The sequence below is a fragment of the Microtus ochrogaster genome, chromosome 10, assembly GCF_000317375.1.
Source record: "Microtus ochrogaster isolate Prairie Vole_2 chromosome 10, MicOch1.0, whole genome shotgun sequence".
NCBI lineage: Eukaryota > Metazoa > Chordata > Mammalia > Rodentia > Cricetidae > Microtus > Microtus ochrogaster.
In genome coordinates this window covers 50,275,743-50,289,425 of record NC_022016.1, presented here as the reverse complement: position 1 = coordinate 50,289,425, position 13,683 = coordinate 50,275,743, and the positions used below count along the sequence as shown (strand labels likewise).

Sequence of the window (13,683 nt, the reverse complement as noted above, 5' to 3'; positions counted from 1 at the left end):
CTATAATATCTGGTGCCCAGAACACTATATAAATAATAAATTTAAAAGAAAAAAAAGGGGGGGTCTTTAGAAAAAATACAGAGAAACTCTTGTCTCAAAAAACAAAAGCAAAACTCCCACATATCCTGCTCAAAAAGAAAAGGGAACACTGACGAGCAATTACATGTGCCACACCAAAGACCAGCTTCCAAGAGTCCTATCTTGTTTACATGGATTCCAAGCTCAGATCATCAGGCTTGAGTGGCAAGACTTTCTTTTTCTGAGCCATTTTGCCAGCCCAATATAGCCAAGGTATCCTGGAACTCACTTGTAGACCATGTTGGCCTCGAACTCAGAGCTCCAACAGAATTTGCCTTCTGAGTGTTGGGATTAAAGGTGTGTGCCATCACCATCTGGTCCCAAGTCAGCTTTTTAGTAACTGGTGCCAACTGTCCTGTGTTCAGTCTACCCTGAGCACCACCGTTCGTATAGCCGTTGTGTAACAGGTATGACACCCGAGGCGTAAATAGCCTCTAGGATGTGCAAACACAGAATGCTAAATAATGGAACTACTCTTAGGAGATTTTGGAAATTTTCTATGGAAAGGAGGACAAAACCCTTTAGAATAAAATGTCTGGGTGTTTTCTCTGAATGTATGTCTGTTTACCTCATGTGAGCCTGATACCTATGAGACCAGAAGTGTCAGATCCCTGGGACCGGAGAAACAAATGACTGAACAGCCATGTGGTGCTGGGAATTCAACCTGGTTCTTGGAAGAGCAACCAATGGTCTTGCCCTCTGGGTCATTTCTTCAGCCCCAGGAAACTTCCTCCTACAGCAATGGTTCTCGATATGTGGGTCACGATCCCTTTGGGATTGTGTATTAGGTGTCCTGCATATCAGATATTTTACATTATGATTCATAACAGTAGCAAACTTACAGTATAGAATAGCAACAGAATAATTTTATGGTGGGGGGGTCACCACAACATGAAGAACTGTATTAAAGGGACACAGCATTAGGAAGGTTGAGAAACACTGTCCTAAAGGCAAGAAAGTAAGGAGCCTGTTTAAGCTCACATACCTTACAATTAACAGGAGTCCTCCCCAAAGGCCACTGTGGTCAAAACTCAGTGATAAAGAAAATGCACCATTTCTCCGAATCCTTCATTTAATGTCAGGTAGTACTTCAACTCAGACACGCAGTATTCTTAGAGAAAAGGGCCCTGAGGGCACCTGAGTCATGCACGATGCAGAAAATAAAATCTTGGCCCAACCCAGAGAAATCGGTTATTGTCCTAGAAGGATAGTATGCTCTTTTCTCTCCCCAATTCTCCTTCCCAGACTTAAGTCCATGGAAGAAAAACTCAGTAAAACTGCTGAGGCCCTGGAGGGTAGATCTGGTTGTAGTTTTATAAAATGTTTAAGAAAAAAATAGCCCAGGCCTCCCTGCAGCAGCCAAGTATTGGCTGGTTCAGTGGCCTGACTGCCATAGCTAGAGGAAAAGGTGACTGCTGGGCACTGGTGTGGGTTCTGATGGAGCAGCATAAGATCATCCCTGTGAACATGAACATAAACAGCCACTCCCCCTTAACCTTGTGGTGCTGAAAGGAAGCTGCTGCAGAGAGTGACAGCTGTGCACAAAGTGTCCAGTAGACCAATTATGGAGTCTAATGCAGTGAACTGAGTCATCCATTTAGGGCCTATTTTCACGCGGAGACTAGGAAAAACAAACTTCACCTCTTAAACAGACATTCCACCCTACCCGATTGATTACCTGTAACAAATGCCTAAACTCAAACCTTGACAGAAGCTAAGGTTTGTGGTTTAAGTGCAAGTAACACATAATCCAGCTTTTCTTTTCCAGCCCAAGCCCTAGCTCGTTGGCAAGACACTTGCAGACTTCTAACGGAGGCAGAGACATCTGCAGCGAGGAAGGCAGCTATTGAAGGAGTCAGGAGCATGAGACTGAGGTTGCAGTCAGTGCTGTCAGTTTCCTTTTCTACTAATGTCTTCTTCCTTCAGAGCAAACTTCCTCCTAAGGACCTCGGAGATAAGCACAGCAGGGTCTTCTTCCTTCAGTAAACTCCGGCTTCTGGAGACACAACAAGAGCTTCTATTTAGGAAGTAATTGCTCTGTTCTGGGTTGTGCTCTATGTGCATTTTTTTTTTTTTTTTTTTTTGAGACGGGGTTTCTCTGTGTAACAGCCCTAGTTGTCCTGGAACTCTCTCTGTAGACCAGGCTGGCCTCAAACTCACAGAGATCTTCCTGCCTTTCAAGTGCTGGGGTTAAAGGCGTGCACCACCACGCCTGACTTCTCTGTGCACTTTTTACCTCCTGAATCTTCACAGCTATTCTGTGAAGCAATTGCCAGTGTATGTTCCCACACCTCTGGGAAGATTCAGCACACAAAAGACATGGAGTCACAGTCAACCTCTGGCCTTTAAAACCAGCTGTTTCTGTACTTCATCTTCTCTTAACTAGAATGTATATTTTTTTACTGTATTTTATGTATGAGTGCTCTGTCTGCATGTACATAAGACTGTATGCCAGAAAGAGGGCATCAGACCCCATTATACATGGTTGTGAGCTGTCATGTGGTTGCTGGGAATTGAACTCAGGACCTCTGGAAGAGCAGCCAGTACTCTTAACCACAGAGCCATCTCTTTAGCACTTATAATACTTGTTTCTTGATTTCCTTTTAATATTTTATTTTATGAGCATATTTGTATGTGGGCGTTGGATCCTCTGGAATTGGAGAGCTGCCACATGGGTGCTGGGAATTGAACCTGGTTCTCTGGAAGAGAAGTCAGTGCTCTTAACCACAGAACCCTTTCCAGCCCAGAATGCCTGTTTCTTACATGGCTACAAAAAAAGGGTAAAATGAAGGCCCATCAATTTTTTGGAGTTCTGATCTATTTTCAAGAGGGTCTGCAGTAAGTGACTGATGGCTTCGCCATTCTGATCCTTACTAGTTCTGGAGACAAGACCATCTACCACCATCTTTCCTTAACAGATAAAAATAGCAAAACATTTATATTATAAGGAATTGTTGGAATCAAATCAACTCTAGTGTAGGCAAACCTTTATCACACAAGAGGGTCCTGAATGCTCTAAAAATTAGTTGTCTGAAGCTACTAACTTCTACACATTTCATGCAGGAGTTTTACAGGTCTTGGAAGCGATACACAAAGACCAAGACTGACTCTGACTCACATGTCTGAACTTTAGCTGACCTGGCTGAGACAGTCTTCGTCAGTTACTTCTGTTAGAGACCAGTACACACACGGGAGAGATTTAGCAAAAATTTTGGATATGATTTGGTCTAAGAAGCCAAGTAACAGGCTGGGACGTTGTGGTGCACACCTTTAATCCCAGCACTTGAGAGGCAGGTGGATCTCACTGAGTTCAAGGCTAGCCTGGTCTACAAAGCGAGTTCTAGGACAGCCAGGACTTTTACATGGAGAAACCCTGTCTTATGGAAAAAAGATAAAGAAACCAAGTAACAGAAGGTGACCTGGTGACAAACACCTGCATTTCCAGCACTCAGGGAGCAGAGGCAGAAGGATTCTAAGTTCAAGACCAGCTTGAGTTAGAGACAGACAAGGGGCATGTTTTACAACACTGACTACAAGAGGAAGGGTACAAAGCCAACCGAAAATGAGGTGAGGCAGTAGCTGGATTTGGGGAAATGAGAGATTGAGGAGTCCCTATGGGGCAGATAGGAAGAACAGTGACTAGGATAGTTTCTTGGCCAGCACTAACAAGGACAGCTATACTAGCTACCTATCAAGGCCATCCAACTAAGGTACCCCAAAACAAGCTCCTGTAGAGTGGCTCAGAGTACATTTGGAGAAACTGCAGGCTCCCTCAGGCAGTTCTAGAGCTTTTCTACCAGGAAGCTTCTTGAGGGGCTCAAGAAAATGGCCTTGCTTCCAACTTGGCCTGTCCAAATTCCCTTAGACTTGAGCATAAGGCAACCACAGCTCCATTCTCTGGGCATTCTGATTTGGTAAGTTTGCTGTGTACAAATTTGGGCCGGGTGTAGTGACCCTTGCCTTTGATCCCAGTACTTGGGAGGCAGAGACAGGCAGGACTCTCCAAAGCAAGTACCAGACCAGTCAGGGCTTCACAGTAAGACCTTGACTGAAAAGACCAACCAAAGCCCCAAATCTGAGCAGTTTAATGTGCAGCCAGATTTAAGAATTATGAATCTTAAAACCTTGCTCTCAAGCTGGGTGTGAGGGCACATGCCTTGAGTCCTAGCACTTCTGGAGTCAGGTGGAGTTCTAGGCCAGCCTGGTCTATGTAGCAAGTTCAAGGATAGCCAGGGCTACACAGAGAAAGAAACCCTGTCTCAAAAAAACAAAACAAAACCCCGCTGGGTTCTCAAGTACCAGAACTTGTAGGTTTTATCTTACCGAGTCGAGTATCGCATGAGTGCAGGTGCCTGCAGAAGCCGGGGGTGTTAGATCCCCTGGAGCTGGATTACAGATGGCTGTGCTATGGGTATTGGGAATCAAATTTGGGTCCTCTACAAGAGCAGTCTTGCTCTTAACCACCAACCCATCTTCCCAGCCTCAAGCTATTTTATTTAAAAATAAAATCTTTATGAAATTCTTCCACCAAAAAGTCTGCTAGTTTCCCAACTTTGAAAGGCAGAGCATGTTGAAATATGGTAGCTAGCAGTATGCAAATTAAAAAGCTACGGAGGTGGGGTTTTTTTGTTTTAAATGTGCATTGGTATTTTGCCTGTGTATGTTTGTGTGAGGGTGCCAGATCCCCTGGAACTGGAGTTAGACAGTTGTGAGCTGGGAATTGAACCTAGGTCCTCTGGAAGAGCAGTCAGTACTCTTTAACTGCCTTGCTCTCTACAGCCCTTTAGCTGCTGAGTCTTAACAGAACAATTGGAGGCTCTTGCTTTTTCCTCAAACTAGGCCCTAGTCAGTCAGCAAGCTTTGTGAATGTAGTAACAATTACTCCTCGTCAGCCACAACTGACTCAAGCTCACCTGAGCTCTTATCAGATACTCACAGGTCTTGGCTCTGTTTGATCCGGTGAAAATCCTTCAGGATGCCCATCATGTCTGCAAAGCTGCTGGCCTTAGACAGAGAGATGCAGTCATCCTCTTCAGATGAGCTGCAGGTAGCTTTGTGTTCTGATTTGCAACATTCGGGGCTGGCAGAACAAAGCAGGGGGATTGTTGGAAGCTCAGAGACCTCCCCCTCAGTCTCCTCAGTGATGTCACTAATGACAAAGGAAGTTGTAGAGTGGAATGAGGATCCAAAGCAAGGTAAAGGAGAAGAGACATTTGAACTTCCTGGAGATAAGAAATCTGGCGTTAATGAAGACGAAGCTGAAAGAGAAAACAATAGATGTAATGGACACTGGGCTGCCATCAAGCTTCTCACAACACCGCCTACAGAGCACACTCATTTCCTGAACCCACATCATGACATTCCTAGAGTGCTAAGGGAGGGTGTCCCCAAGGGAGCCTTCCCCACTCTACTTCCCACTGAGGGCTCCAGGTAGGCAGAGAAGCACTGGTTCTTGTGTTCAAGACAGAAAACCCTGTCCCACACACACAGCCATGAGTCCTAAATGCTCCCAATGCACAGTGAACTACAGGTTGGCAGCCCTGTTCTAAACTGAAGCCAAGTAAGGCCTGCAGTCCCTACATTTGTCATTTTCTAGATTGTGACAGTGTTTCAAGTTGATAGCTTGAATTCTGCTAGCTATGAGCTTCAAGTGTTCTAGACAAAACTCCCCAGTTTTAATTGAGACAACTGTCTTTAGTGTTCCTAAGAAATGATACTAGTTTTTCATATTCTATGGCTCAATTTTTTCAATAAAAAATACTGCATTTATTTATTGTATGTGGGTGGGTATAGGTTTACCATAGAGTAGGTCAGAGGACAACTTTCAGGAGTCTGTTCTTTGCTCTACCATGTGGGTCCTAGAGATGGAACTCAGGTAATTAGACTTGGTGGCAAGTGTCTTTACCTGCTGAGCCATCTTACTGCCCCCCCCCCCCAATACAACTTTTATGTATGTGCTCCACTAGCTGATAGCATTTAGGAGCTATGTCTTTGAGTCACTTGGGGGAGATTGATTGTCTATGCCTCTGGTTAAGGCAGGCTCCTCTCCTCCTGTTTAAGCCTCTGCCTTAATTGTATGCAGAAAGCTGCATAGAGAAGTATTCTCTGGTAGAAAAGACAATTAGAGGGAGATAGGTAATTAAAGGGCTATGTCTCATGGTGCTGGTAAGGAATGCTTATATTGAAAAGTGAGCTCTTTGGGTTCATGGGATATGTAATATTAATGACAATAAGAAAGGGGGTATTAGGTTTTTGGCTTTGAGAAGAAATTTCCTCAGTGTCACTGGTTAACTTAAAATTTTGTTCCTAATCAAACCAATCAATAAATGACTAGTAAGACATCTTCTAAAAAATATTACAGGATATCTGGGCCTCAGGTCAACTCTAGAGCCCTAGGCCTAAGTCTTTCTGAATCAGAGACTATAATTTTTCTCATCCTTGTCTTACTCAATAACCAGGGGCAGGGGAAAGGACAACTTGCTATGCTACATCCTCAGTGGGGCTCCTACCTGCATCTGCTGCCACTATTTTAGCAATCTGGCTGCGCAAGTGGCTTAGTTCATCCTGCAGCTCAGTGGTGCGGCTTAGGGCAGGTAGGCCTGGCTTCTTCAGGGCCAGGAGCCTCTCCTCAGACCCACGCAGATTGGGCACCGAAGCATTCCGCTGCATGACAATCAGAGGGCTGGGCTTCCAAGTGTGTCTTAGGGGGCGCGTATCACTCCTGAACCAGAGGGAAAAGTCTTACTAAAGACAGCTGACCACTATACCCGATTAAATTCCTTCACCCCACAGGGTCTACCACTTCCCTCTAAGACCATAGCTCTCATTCCTGTTGGCCTCAGCCTCAAAAAACACCCTCCTTGCTGATCGCCACTTCTTTTTTTTTTTTTTGGTTTTTCGAGACTGATCGCCACTTCTGGTAGAAAAAGCTCCCCATCACCAGCAGAGCAGCTACTGCCTCGACTACCTGACCCGAGCATATGTCTCCTCTTCATCTGCAGCAATCCAGGCAATGTCAGCCAAAGTAGGGACTGGGGGTACATCTCTCAAACACAGGTCAGAAATGTTGGGCAGAGTCTGTAGGAAAGCAAAACACAACATTTATTCAACATGATGACAGCTAATTGGATTAATGCAAAATGGGACACCTAATCAAGTACTAAGTGAGGAAGGCTTCCTAGAGTAAGGAGAAAAAGTTTCTTGGTTACAAATCAGGCTATTAATGGGACTGGCCTGAGCCTCTCCACCCCCAATGTGTTTGGATGTTTTGTATGTATGGCCGTGTGCTGTGTGCATGCTTGGTACCAACAGATGCCAGAAGAAAGTGTCAGATCTTCTAGAACTGGATTTATAGGTAGTTGTGAGCTGTGATGTAGGTGCTGGAAACCAAACCTAAGTCTTCTGGAAGAGCAGCTGCTAAGCCATCTCCCCAGCCCCGTATACTAAATGTTAATAGTACTTATATAGTCCTTCTTTGAAGAACCTGTGCCCTTAACTATCTTTGCTCAGCAGCATCTAGACAATGGGTATAGTCAAATGTGGGAAAACTTCCACGGTGTTACATTCCACAACTTTATTTCCCCTTGTTTCTGATGCTTCTGAGTACCCAGATCCTTCCCATGTTCTTTTGACAGTTCTGGACAGTGTTCAGTAATGAGACACTAGTCCTCTAACTATACACTTCTGATCCCAATCCTGCCTCCTAACACCAACCCTGGATTCAGTTCCTACGCAGATTGCAGTTATCATCATCATATATATACATAATACACACACACACACACACACACACACACACACACACACACACACGCTTGCTCTTTCTCCCTAGGCCCATGTTTTTTCATGCGTGTTTCTACCTCCTCTGTGTGCCCAAAATGCTTTCATGTCCATTTCCCACACTCACCACCCTAACCATCTAACACAGAGCTGGTGGCTCACCAGTTCTTTTGCTTCCGAAACTAGGTTTCTGTGCAGCCCTGGCTGTCCTGGAACTCACTCTGTAGACAGGGCTTGCCTCTACCTTACAAGTGCTGGAATTAAAGGTATGTGCCACATCACCCAGCATCACCAGGAGTTCTTAATGGAGGCGTCTGGCTTTAATGAACATCACTTTCTACTACAGAAGCAGGTCTCAGAGACCTAGTGCAGACAGGGATCTCTGCTGTAGAGTGGATGCTAAAGCCTCCATAGACACAGAGGTTAGCCTGTAACACAGCCCAGTAATACAGTGGCCATATTTGGACAGAAAGAGAAGGATGGGGATTTGAGGCCACAGAGAAACACTAAAAATAGAAGCTAAGTGGCCCACTCACAGGGCTGGTGAGAAAAGCAAGAGTCACAGCACTCATGTAGAGAGAAGAAAGACCTGCCAGGGCACAAATGCCTCAGAGCTCTGATGTAAGTCATCTGGAGGCTTGGTTTAGCAAAAGCTTTCTGGCCTGCTTTGATAAAATGCATCTCTGGAAGCTTATAAAATCTGAGTCACTGAGCAGCAGCAACAAAGATAAGATGAAAGATTATCAATTTATGAGCAAACGAAGTCTGACTGTTGTGGTCACATGTCTGTATGCAATCAGAAAGGCACAATGACCAGGGTCTATTTAGGAAATGAGAGTGGACAAAAGCCTTGGCAACTGATGAGGTGGCTGCAGCAGAAGTAGCATCCACCTCCCATACTCTTGAGACTTTACTTTCCTCACCTTCCAGTACACTTACCTCAAAGGATGCCCGGGGACAAGGTTTCAGGGGTAGATTGGTCCCAATTCTTCTTACCACACTCCGAGCAGCCCCATGTGGCTTGTTTTGCCAGATTGGGATAGTCTAGAGAAGAGAGATGGACAACCCAAAGGCCTCAGAGTGAGTAACTACTGTTCTTGCCTTCCTTTCTCTTCTGGAAGTGAGTCAAGTCAATTATAAGGGCCAGTTTCTACACCTGGTGCTGTTAGTCAGTGGTTGGGAGGGGCCAAAGAAGGAACCAGAATTAGCTCTGGGTATGGACTGTTCTGGTTCCCTCATGTTCCTTCCTCTGCACAAAAAGTAAAAACATGGATTCATGAGATGTACCAAAAAGGAAGTAGGCATGCAGCTTCCTCAAAATCTAGGTCCTCAGTGAAAAGCAAAAATGAGCTGGTCTCTCAGGGCCTTGTATAGTTCTTCAGCAAGTTCAGTACTCAGCTCTCTAGCCCCTGCCTTGAGACTCCTTACCACATTGGCTTCCATTCCTGACAGCTCAGCCAGCTCCTGCACTTGAAGGACAAGGCACCCACAGGGCAGCTTGGGAAAGCTGGAGGTATGACTCCTTCATATCAGGCCATTCCTGGGAGCATGAGACCTTTCCTGTGAAACAAACCCAGAGTAGGGACTTGGTAGTCACAAAATAAGCCTCTACAAAGTCACTGCTAAAACCACCTCCAATGTTTAAAGGAAGAAAACTAACCCAAGAGGCTACCCTTACTCGTCACTGGCTTTTCTTTTCTTTTTCTTTTGGTTTTTCAAGACAGGGTTTCTCTGTAGCTTTGGAGCCTGTCCTGGAACTAGCTCTGTAGACCAGGCTGGTCTCAAACTCACAGAGATCCGCCTGCCTCTGCCTCCCAAGTGCTGGGATTAAAGGCGTGTGCCACCATCGCCTGGCCTTGTCACCGGCTTTTCTAAACCCGGATCCTTACAGGTTATGTTTCAGGTTTGCTGAGAAAGTTTGGCCAACCCAGGGAAATTTCCAGGTTCTAAGGTTAACTGAAGCAAAGCCTCAAAGATGCAGATAGAACCCTTCGGTAGTTACATAGCTCAAAGGAAAGCAAAAGCTGGGTATGATCCAAGCCCAGGAATTTATTCCTGAAAACGCAAGTGGGAAAGAAAGAGTCAACAGCCAACTCAGGCTAATTTCAGTCTACTGGGCTGTGGGGGAAGATGAAAGTGGCTGTAAGGCTGCACCCTATCCCCAGCTGCAAACATTCTATCACAGAACCACACCTCCAGCCTCACGAGCCTTTTTTTTTTTTTTTTAATTTTGGCTTAGTCTTCTATGGCTCTGTCTCTTAACGCTGGTTTCTTCATCTGTAAAATGGGGAAAAGAAAACCTGCCACTTGCTGGGCAGTAGTGGCACAAGCCTTTAATCCCAGCACTGGAGGCAGAGGATCTGAGTTCAAGGCCAGCCTGGTCTACAGATTGAGTTCCAGCACAGACAGAGCTGTTACAGAGGAAGTTTGTCTCAAAAAAAGAGAAAAACTGCCATTCTAGGCTACCCTAAAGGTCAGTGAAATTGGGGTAGGTGGGTGAAGTGCTTAATGAAATTTAAAACAAGACCGTTACTCCTGAGTTTTATTGTAAAAACTCATTTCTAAGGAACAAAGCAATACTCCTGACTGCATTCTTCACAGCTACCTTGGCATGGAGGTTCAGTGAGCTTTATGTCTATCTAACACCAAGAATATACATTTTTCTAAAGAAGGCTGGGCATCAGGCAGGTGGGCATCTGAGTTGCAGCCCAAGACCCCATGTTGAGTTTGGAGAAAGTAGGAAAGAGAGGGACTTGTAAAAGACAAGAGAGTAGCCTAAGACACTGCAGAAGGCAGACAGGGGTCTTGTCATGAGGGTTTGCAATGCCTGGGTGAGGAGTCACTGGGGAACGAGGTCTGGGGCTGAACTGGGATAAGCTGAACTTGACGGGAAGTATCTCTTAAGGGAGATCTGGAGTTCCTCTTCTACCAGGACAGCTGTCATGATATACACAGAGAAAGGAAAGGACTTGTCTGGCCAGTCAGTGGCTGTACAGTAGACAGTGCCCAAAGTCTCTGGTCTAAGTTCTGGTATGTGCAGCCCTGTTGATGCTCACAAAGTCCCTGTGTGCCAGACCTCTTGCTGAATGTCATCTAAATGTGCTACTCCTGTCTTGCTTCATCTCCAAAGACTCCAGCTGAATCTAATCCTTAGGTGAAGGCAGATTTTAATAAACTGCTCATTCTATTGCTCTGGTGTTTAAATTGACTCTCTCCTGGACTCTACAGCCCTCCTGCCAGCAGGGCCTACCAAACAGCCAGACCCCATCTCCAAACCAAGCTCTGACACTGGCCAGTGCAGGCTTTGTGGCCACCCTTTCTCCCTAGTCCTCCGCTCTTGAGCCATCAGCTCCCAACACGCCCTCTCTGAGCCCTGGTCCATACCATTGCCTCCGTGGGACCCGGCAGAACCCTTATCCAGGTCATCCCAGTCCCTCAGCGCTGTGCTCATGCATCACGCGGGTCCTTAGGGCACGCCGTGGCCGCTCAAACCAGAAATGAAGTAACCAATCCACCCCCAGCGCGGCCTCTGCCAGACACCGCAAGCTTTAGGAAACCGTTGTCGGCGACACCAACTTAGCTCCGAGGCCCCGCCCCCCGCGTGCCCGCTAGCCGCTCGCCCGCTCCACAGCCCCGGGTCTTCGCACCTCGGCGCCACCGCAGCCCTTTCCGCAGGGGCAGTGTACGCGCCCCGACGCGCCGCCTCTCTCGGCAGACCCGCTTTGCTCCACGGAGGGCCTTGGCCCGGTACTCCCGGGTCAGGCAGAAACTTTGCTCAGTGGTGCCCGGAGGACGCCCGGGTCAAGTGCGCGAGGGTATCACGCCAGCCGGAGGGAAGGCCTCGCGCCCTCAGCGACGGCCCCCCACGAAGGCAGCCCGGTCCAGGCCAAGGTCGGCCAAGTCCTCACTGTGCGTCCCGGTGGCCCTTGGACCCACGGGCCGGAGCCTCCAGGCCGGTGTGGATTCCAGAAACGCCACGCGGCCCGGACGCGAAGCCTGGGGTCGCACGCTAACGGCGGGGTCGACCCCCACGGCTGGGGGACTTGGCCGGCAACTACGCCTCGGGAACAGTGTCCCCGCCAAGGAGGGGCAGACAGCGGCGCCTCCCGCGAGAACGCGCACGAGACTAGGAATCATGCGCTGCCCCTGCGCCGGGACGAGGCGCTGGCAGCGGACCCGCGGCGCCCACCGCGCCCGCCTCCCTGCGGCGCTGCCCCACGTCGGGCTTACCTTAGACTCAGGCTCCGGACTCACCTCAGCCCCTCCTACTACAGCAGGCGGCTGAGCCTCAGACGTCACTTCCGCTGACCCGCCTCCGGAAGCAATCGTTTGCAGCTGCGCAGCATGCCGCATGCTCTGGAGAGGCGGGCTTAACAAGGGGCCGGAGCAGACGCAGTCTCTTGAGTGGACCGCAACCCGGGAAGCCACGCCCCTCTTCAGGCCCCGCCCCCATGTGCGAGTTGCTTGGAGGGCTCGGAGCCTGAGCTTTAGCCGCGGGGCGGGGCTTTGCTTTCTTGTTGACATTTAGGCTCAACTGCTGGACAGCGGTAGTCTGTTTGTGTAGCAGCTCAACACTTAAAATAGTTGGTGGCGCGCCTCCTCCTGCTGCAAGTCTCGTCTTGGCATTTCTGGCATTCCTGTCTAGTCTGGGCTCTTCTTCCCGTTCTGTAGTTGCCTGACACAGGCTCCCAGCAAAAATGGCTTTCTCCCTTGACGCATGCCCTCCAGGACTCCGGAGTAGCTTTCTTCTGTTTAAAAGCTCGGCATCTCACACATATGCATACACATACACACGCGTGCAGCATGATTCAGTTTGTGGGTTAGATGAGTGGATTGATGACACCAGGAGACTCTTCCAAGCTCACAAGCTCATTCCTCTGGTCTCCATGGCATCCAGTTAACGGGACACATTGCAGTTTCTGCCGTTGGTACAAGGCTTTGCCTGACTCACCAGTTGCATTCCCTTGGTCCCAAAGCCTGCCATCCCCATCTGCCAGGGACAAATCTGTTGGCTTCGTGGGCGGACAGTCCGATGCAGTCACAATGGGCACTACGCCCAGACCTGCCTGACTATGCCCGTGCATGGTTTCACTATTGTCCTCTTGAAATTAGTTATGGGTTGCCGAAGAAAGGGTACTCTCCAAGCAACGTGTCCTTAGGTGACTGAGTTATTGAGTGTACTCACACACCTACGTAATGTAGTGTGCAACACCTAAGGGAACTGGTGTAGCCCTATTGCTCCAGGCTGCAAGCCTGTTCGGCTGCGGTGCCGAATCCCAGGGCAGCTGTAGCACAACTGTAAACATTTACATCGAAACACAGATGGGGCCCATCAAAATCCCAGCAAAATTCTTCAAAGACCTCAAAAGAACGGTACTCAACTTCATTTGGAAAAGCAAAAAACCCAGGCTAGCCAAAACAATCCTGGGCAATAAAAGAACTTCTGGAGGCATCACAATCCCTGACTTCAAACTCTACTACAGAGCTACAGTACTGGAACAGCCTGGGACTGGCAGAAGAACAGACAAGAGGACCAATGGAGCCAAATAGAAGACCCGGATATCAATCCACACATCTTCGAACACCTGATCTTTGATAAAGAAGCAAAAAATATCAAAAAAAAAGAAAGCATATTTAACAAGTGGTGCTGGCATAACTGGATATCGATATGTAGAAAAATGAAAATAGACCCATATCTATCACCATGCACAAAACTCAAGTCCAAATGGATCAAAGACCAAACAAAAAGCCAGCCACACTGAACCTTATAGAAGAGAAAGTGGGAAGCCACACTTGAACACATTGGCACAGGGAACCACTTCCTAA

At 47.6% G+C, this 13,683-nt stretch overlaps 1 protein-coding gene across 4 annotated transcripts; it reads right to left on the bottom strand.

Moving 5' to 3' along the window:
* Positions 1 to 943: 943 nt before the first annotated feature.
* On the bottom strand, positions 944 to 12,166 carry Mtfr1l (mitochondrial fission regulator 1 like). 4 transcript variants are annotated; one of them, XM_013348451.2, is made up of 7 exons: positions 12,088 to 12,166; positions 9,286 to 9,417; positions 8,797 to 8,901; positions 7,046 to 7,155; positions 6,588 to 6,799; positions 5,015 to 5,300; positions 944 to 2,074 (listed from the first exon to the last, which is right to left on the bottom strand). In XM_013348451.2, the coding sequence occupies exons 2-7, from the start codon at positions 9,298 to 9,300 to the stop codon at positions 1,969 to 1,971; spliced, it is 834 nt and encodes a 277-aa protein (XP_013203905.1). In that variant the 5' UTR covers positions 9,301 to 9,417; positions 12,088 to 12,166; the 3' UTR covers positions 944 to 1,968. The 4 variants fall into 4 exon arrangements, with proteins under 4 accessions (XP_013203905.1, XP_005353123.1, XP_005353124.1 ...); XM_005353066.3 differs by having other exon boundaries at positions 5,015 to 5,336; positions 12,088 to 12,165; XM_005353067.3 differs by lacking the exon at positions 12,088 to 12,166 and adding an exon at positions 11,505 to 12,046 and having other exon boundaries at positions 5,015 to 5,336.
* Between the last annotated feature and the right edge of the window lie 1,517 nt (positions 12,167 to 13,683).

Excerpts from the sequence above, each read along its gene's own strand:
- Mtfr1l (XM_005353066.3), bottom strand. Across the intron at positions 7,156-8,796 it reads GTCCCCGGGCATCCTTTGAG|ACTCTGCCCAACATTTCTGA; the intron begins GTAAGTGTACTG and ends GCTTTCCTACAG. Across the intron at positions 6,800-7,045 it reads GAGACATATGCTCGGGTCAG|GAGTGATACGCGCCCCCTAA; the intron begins GTAGTCGAGGCA and ends CCTCTGGTTCAG.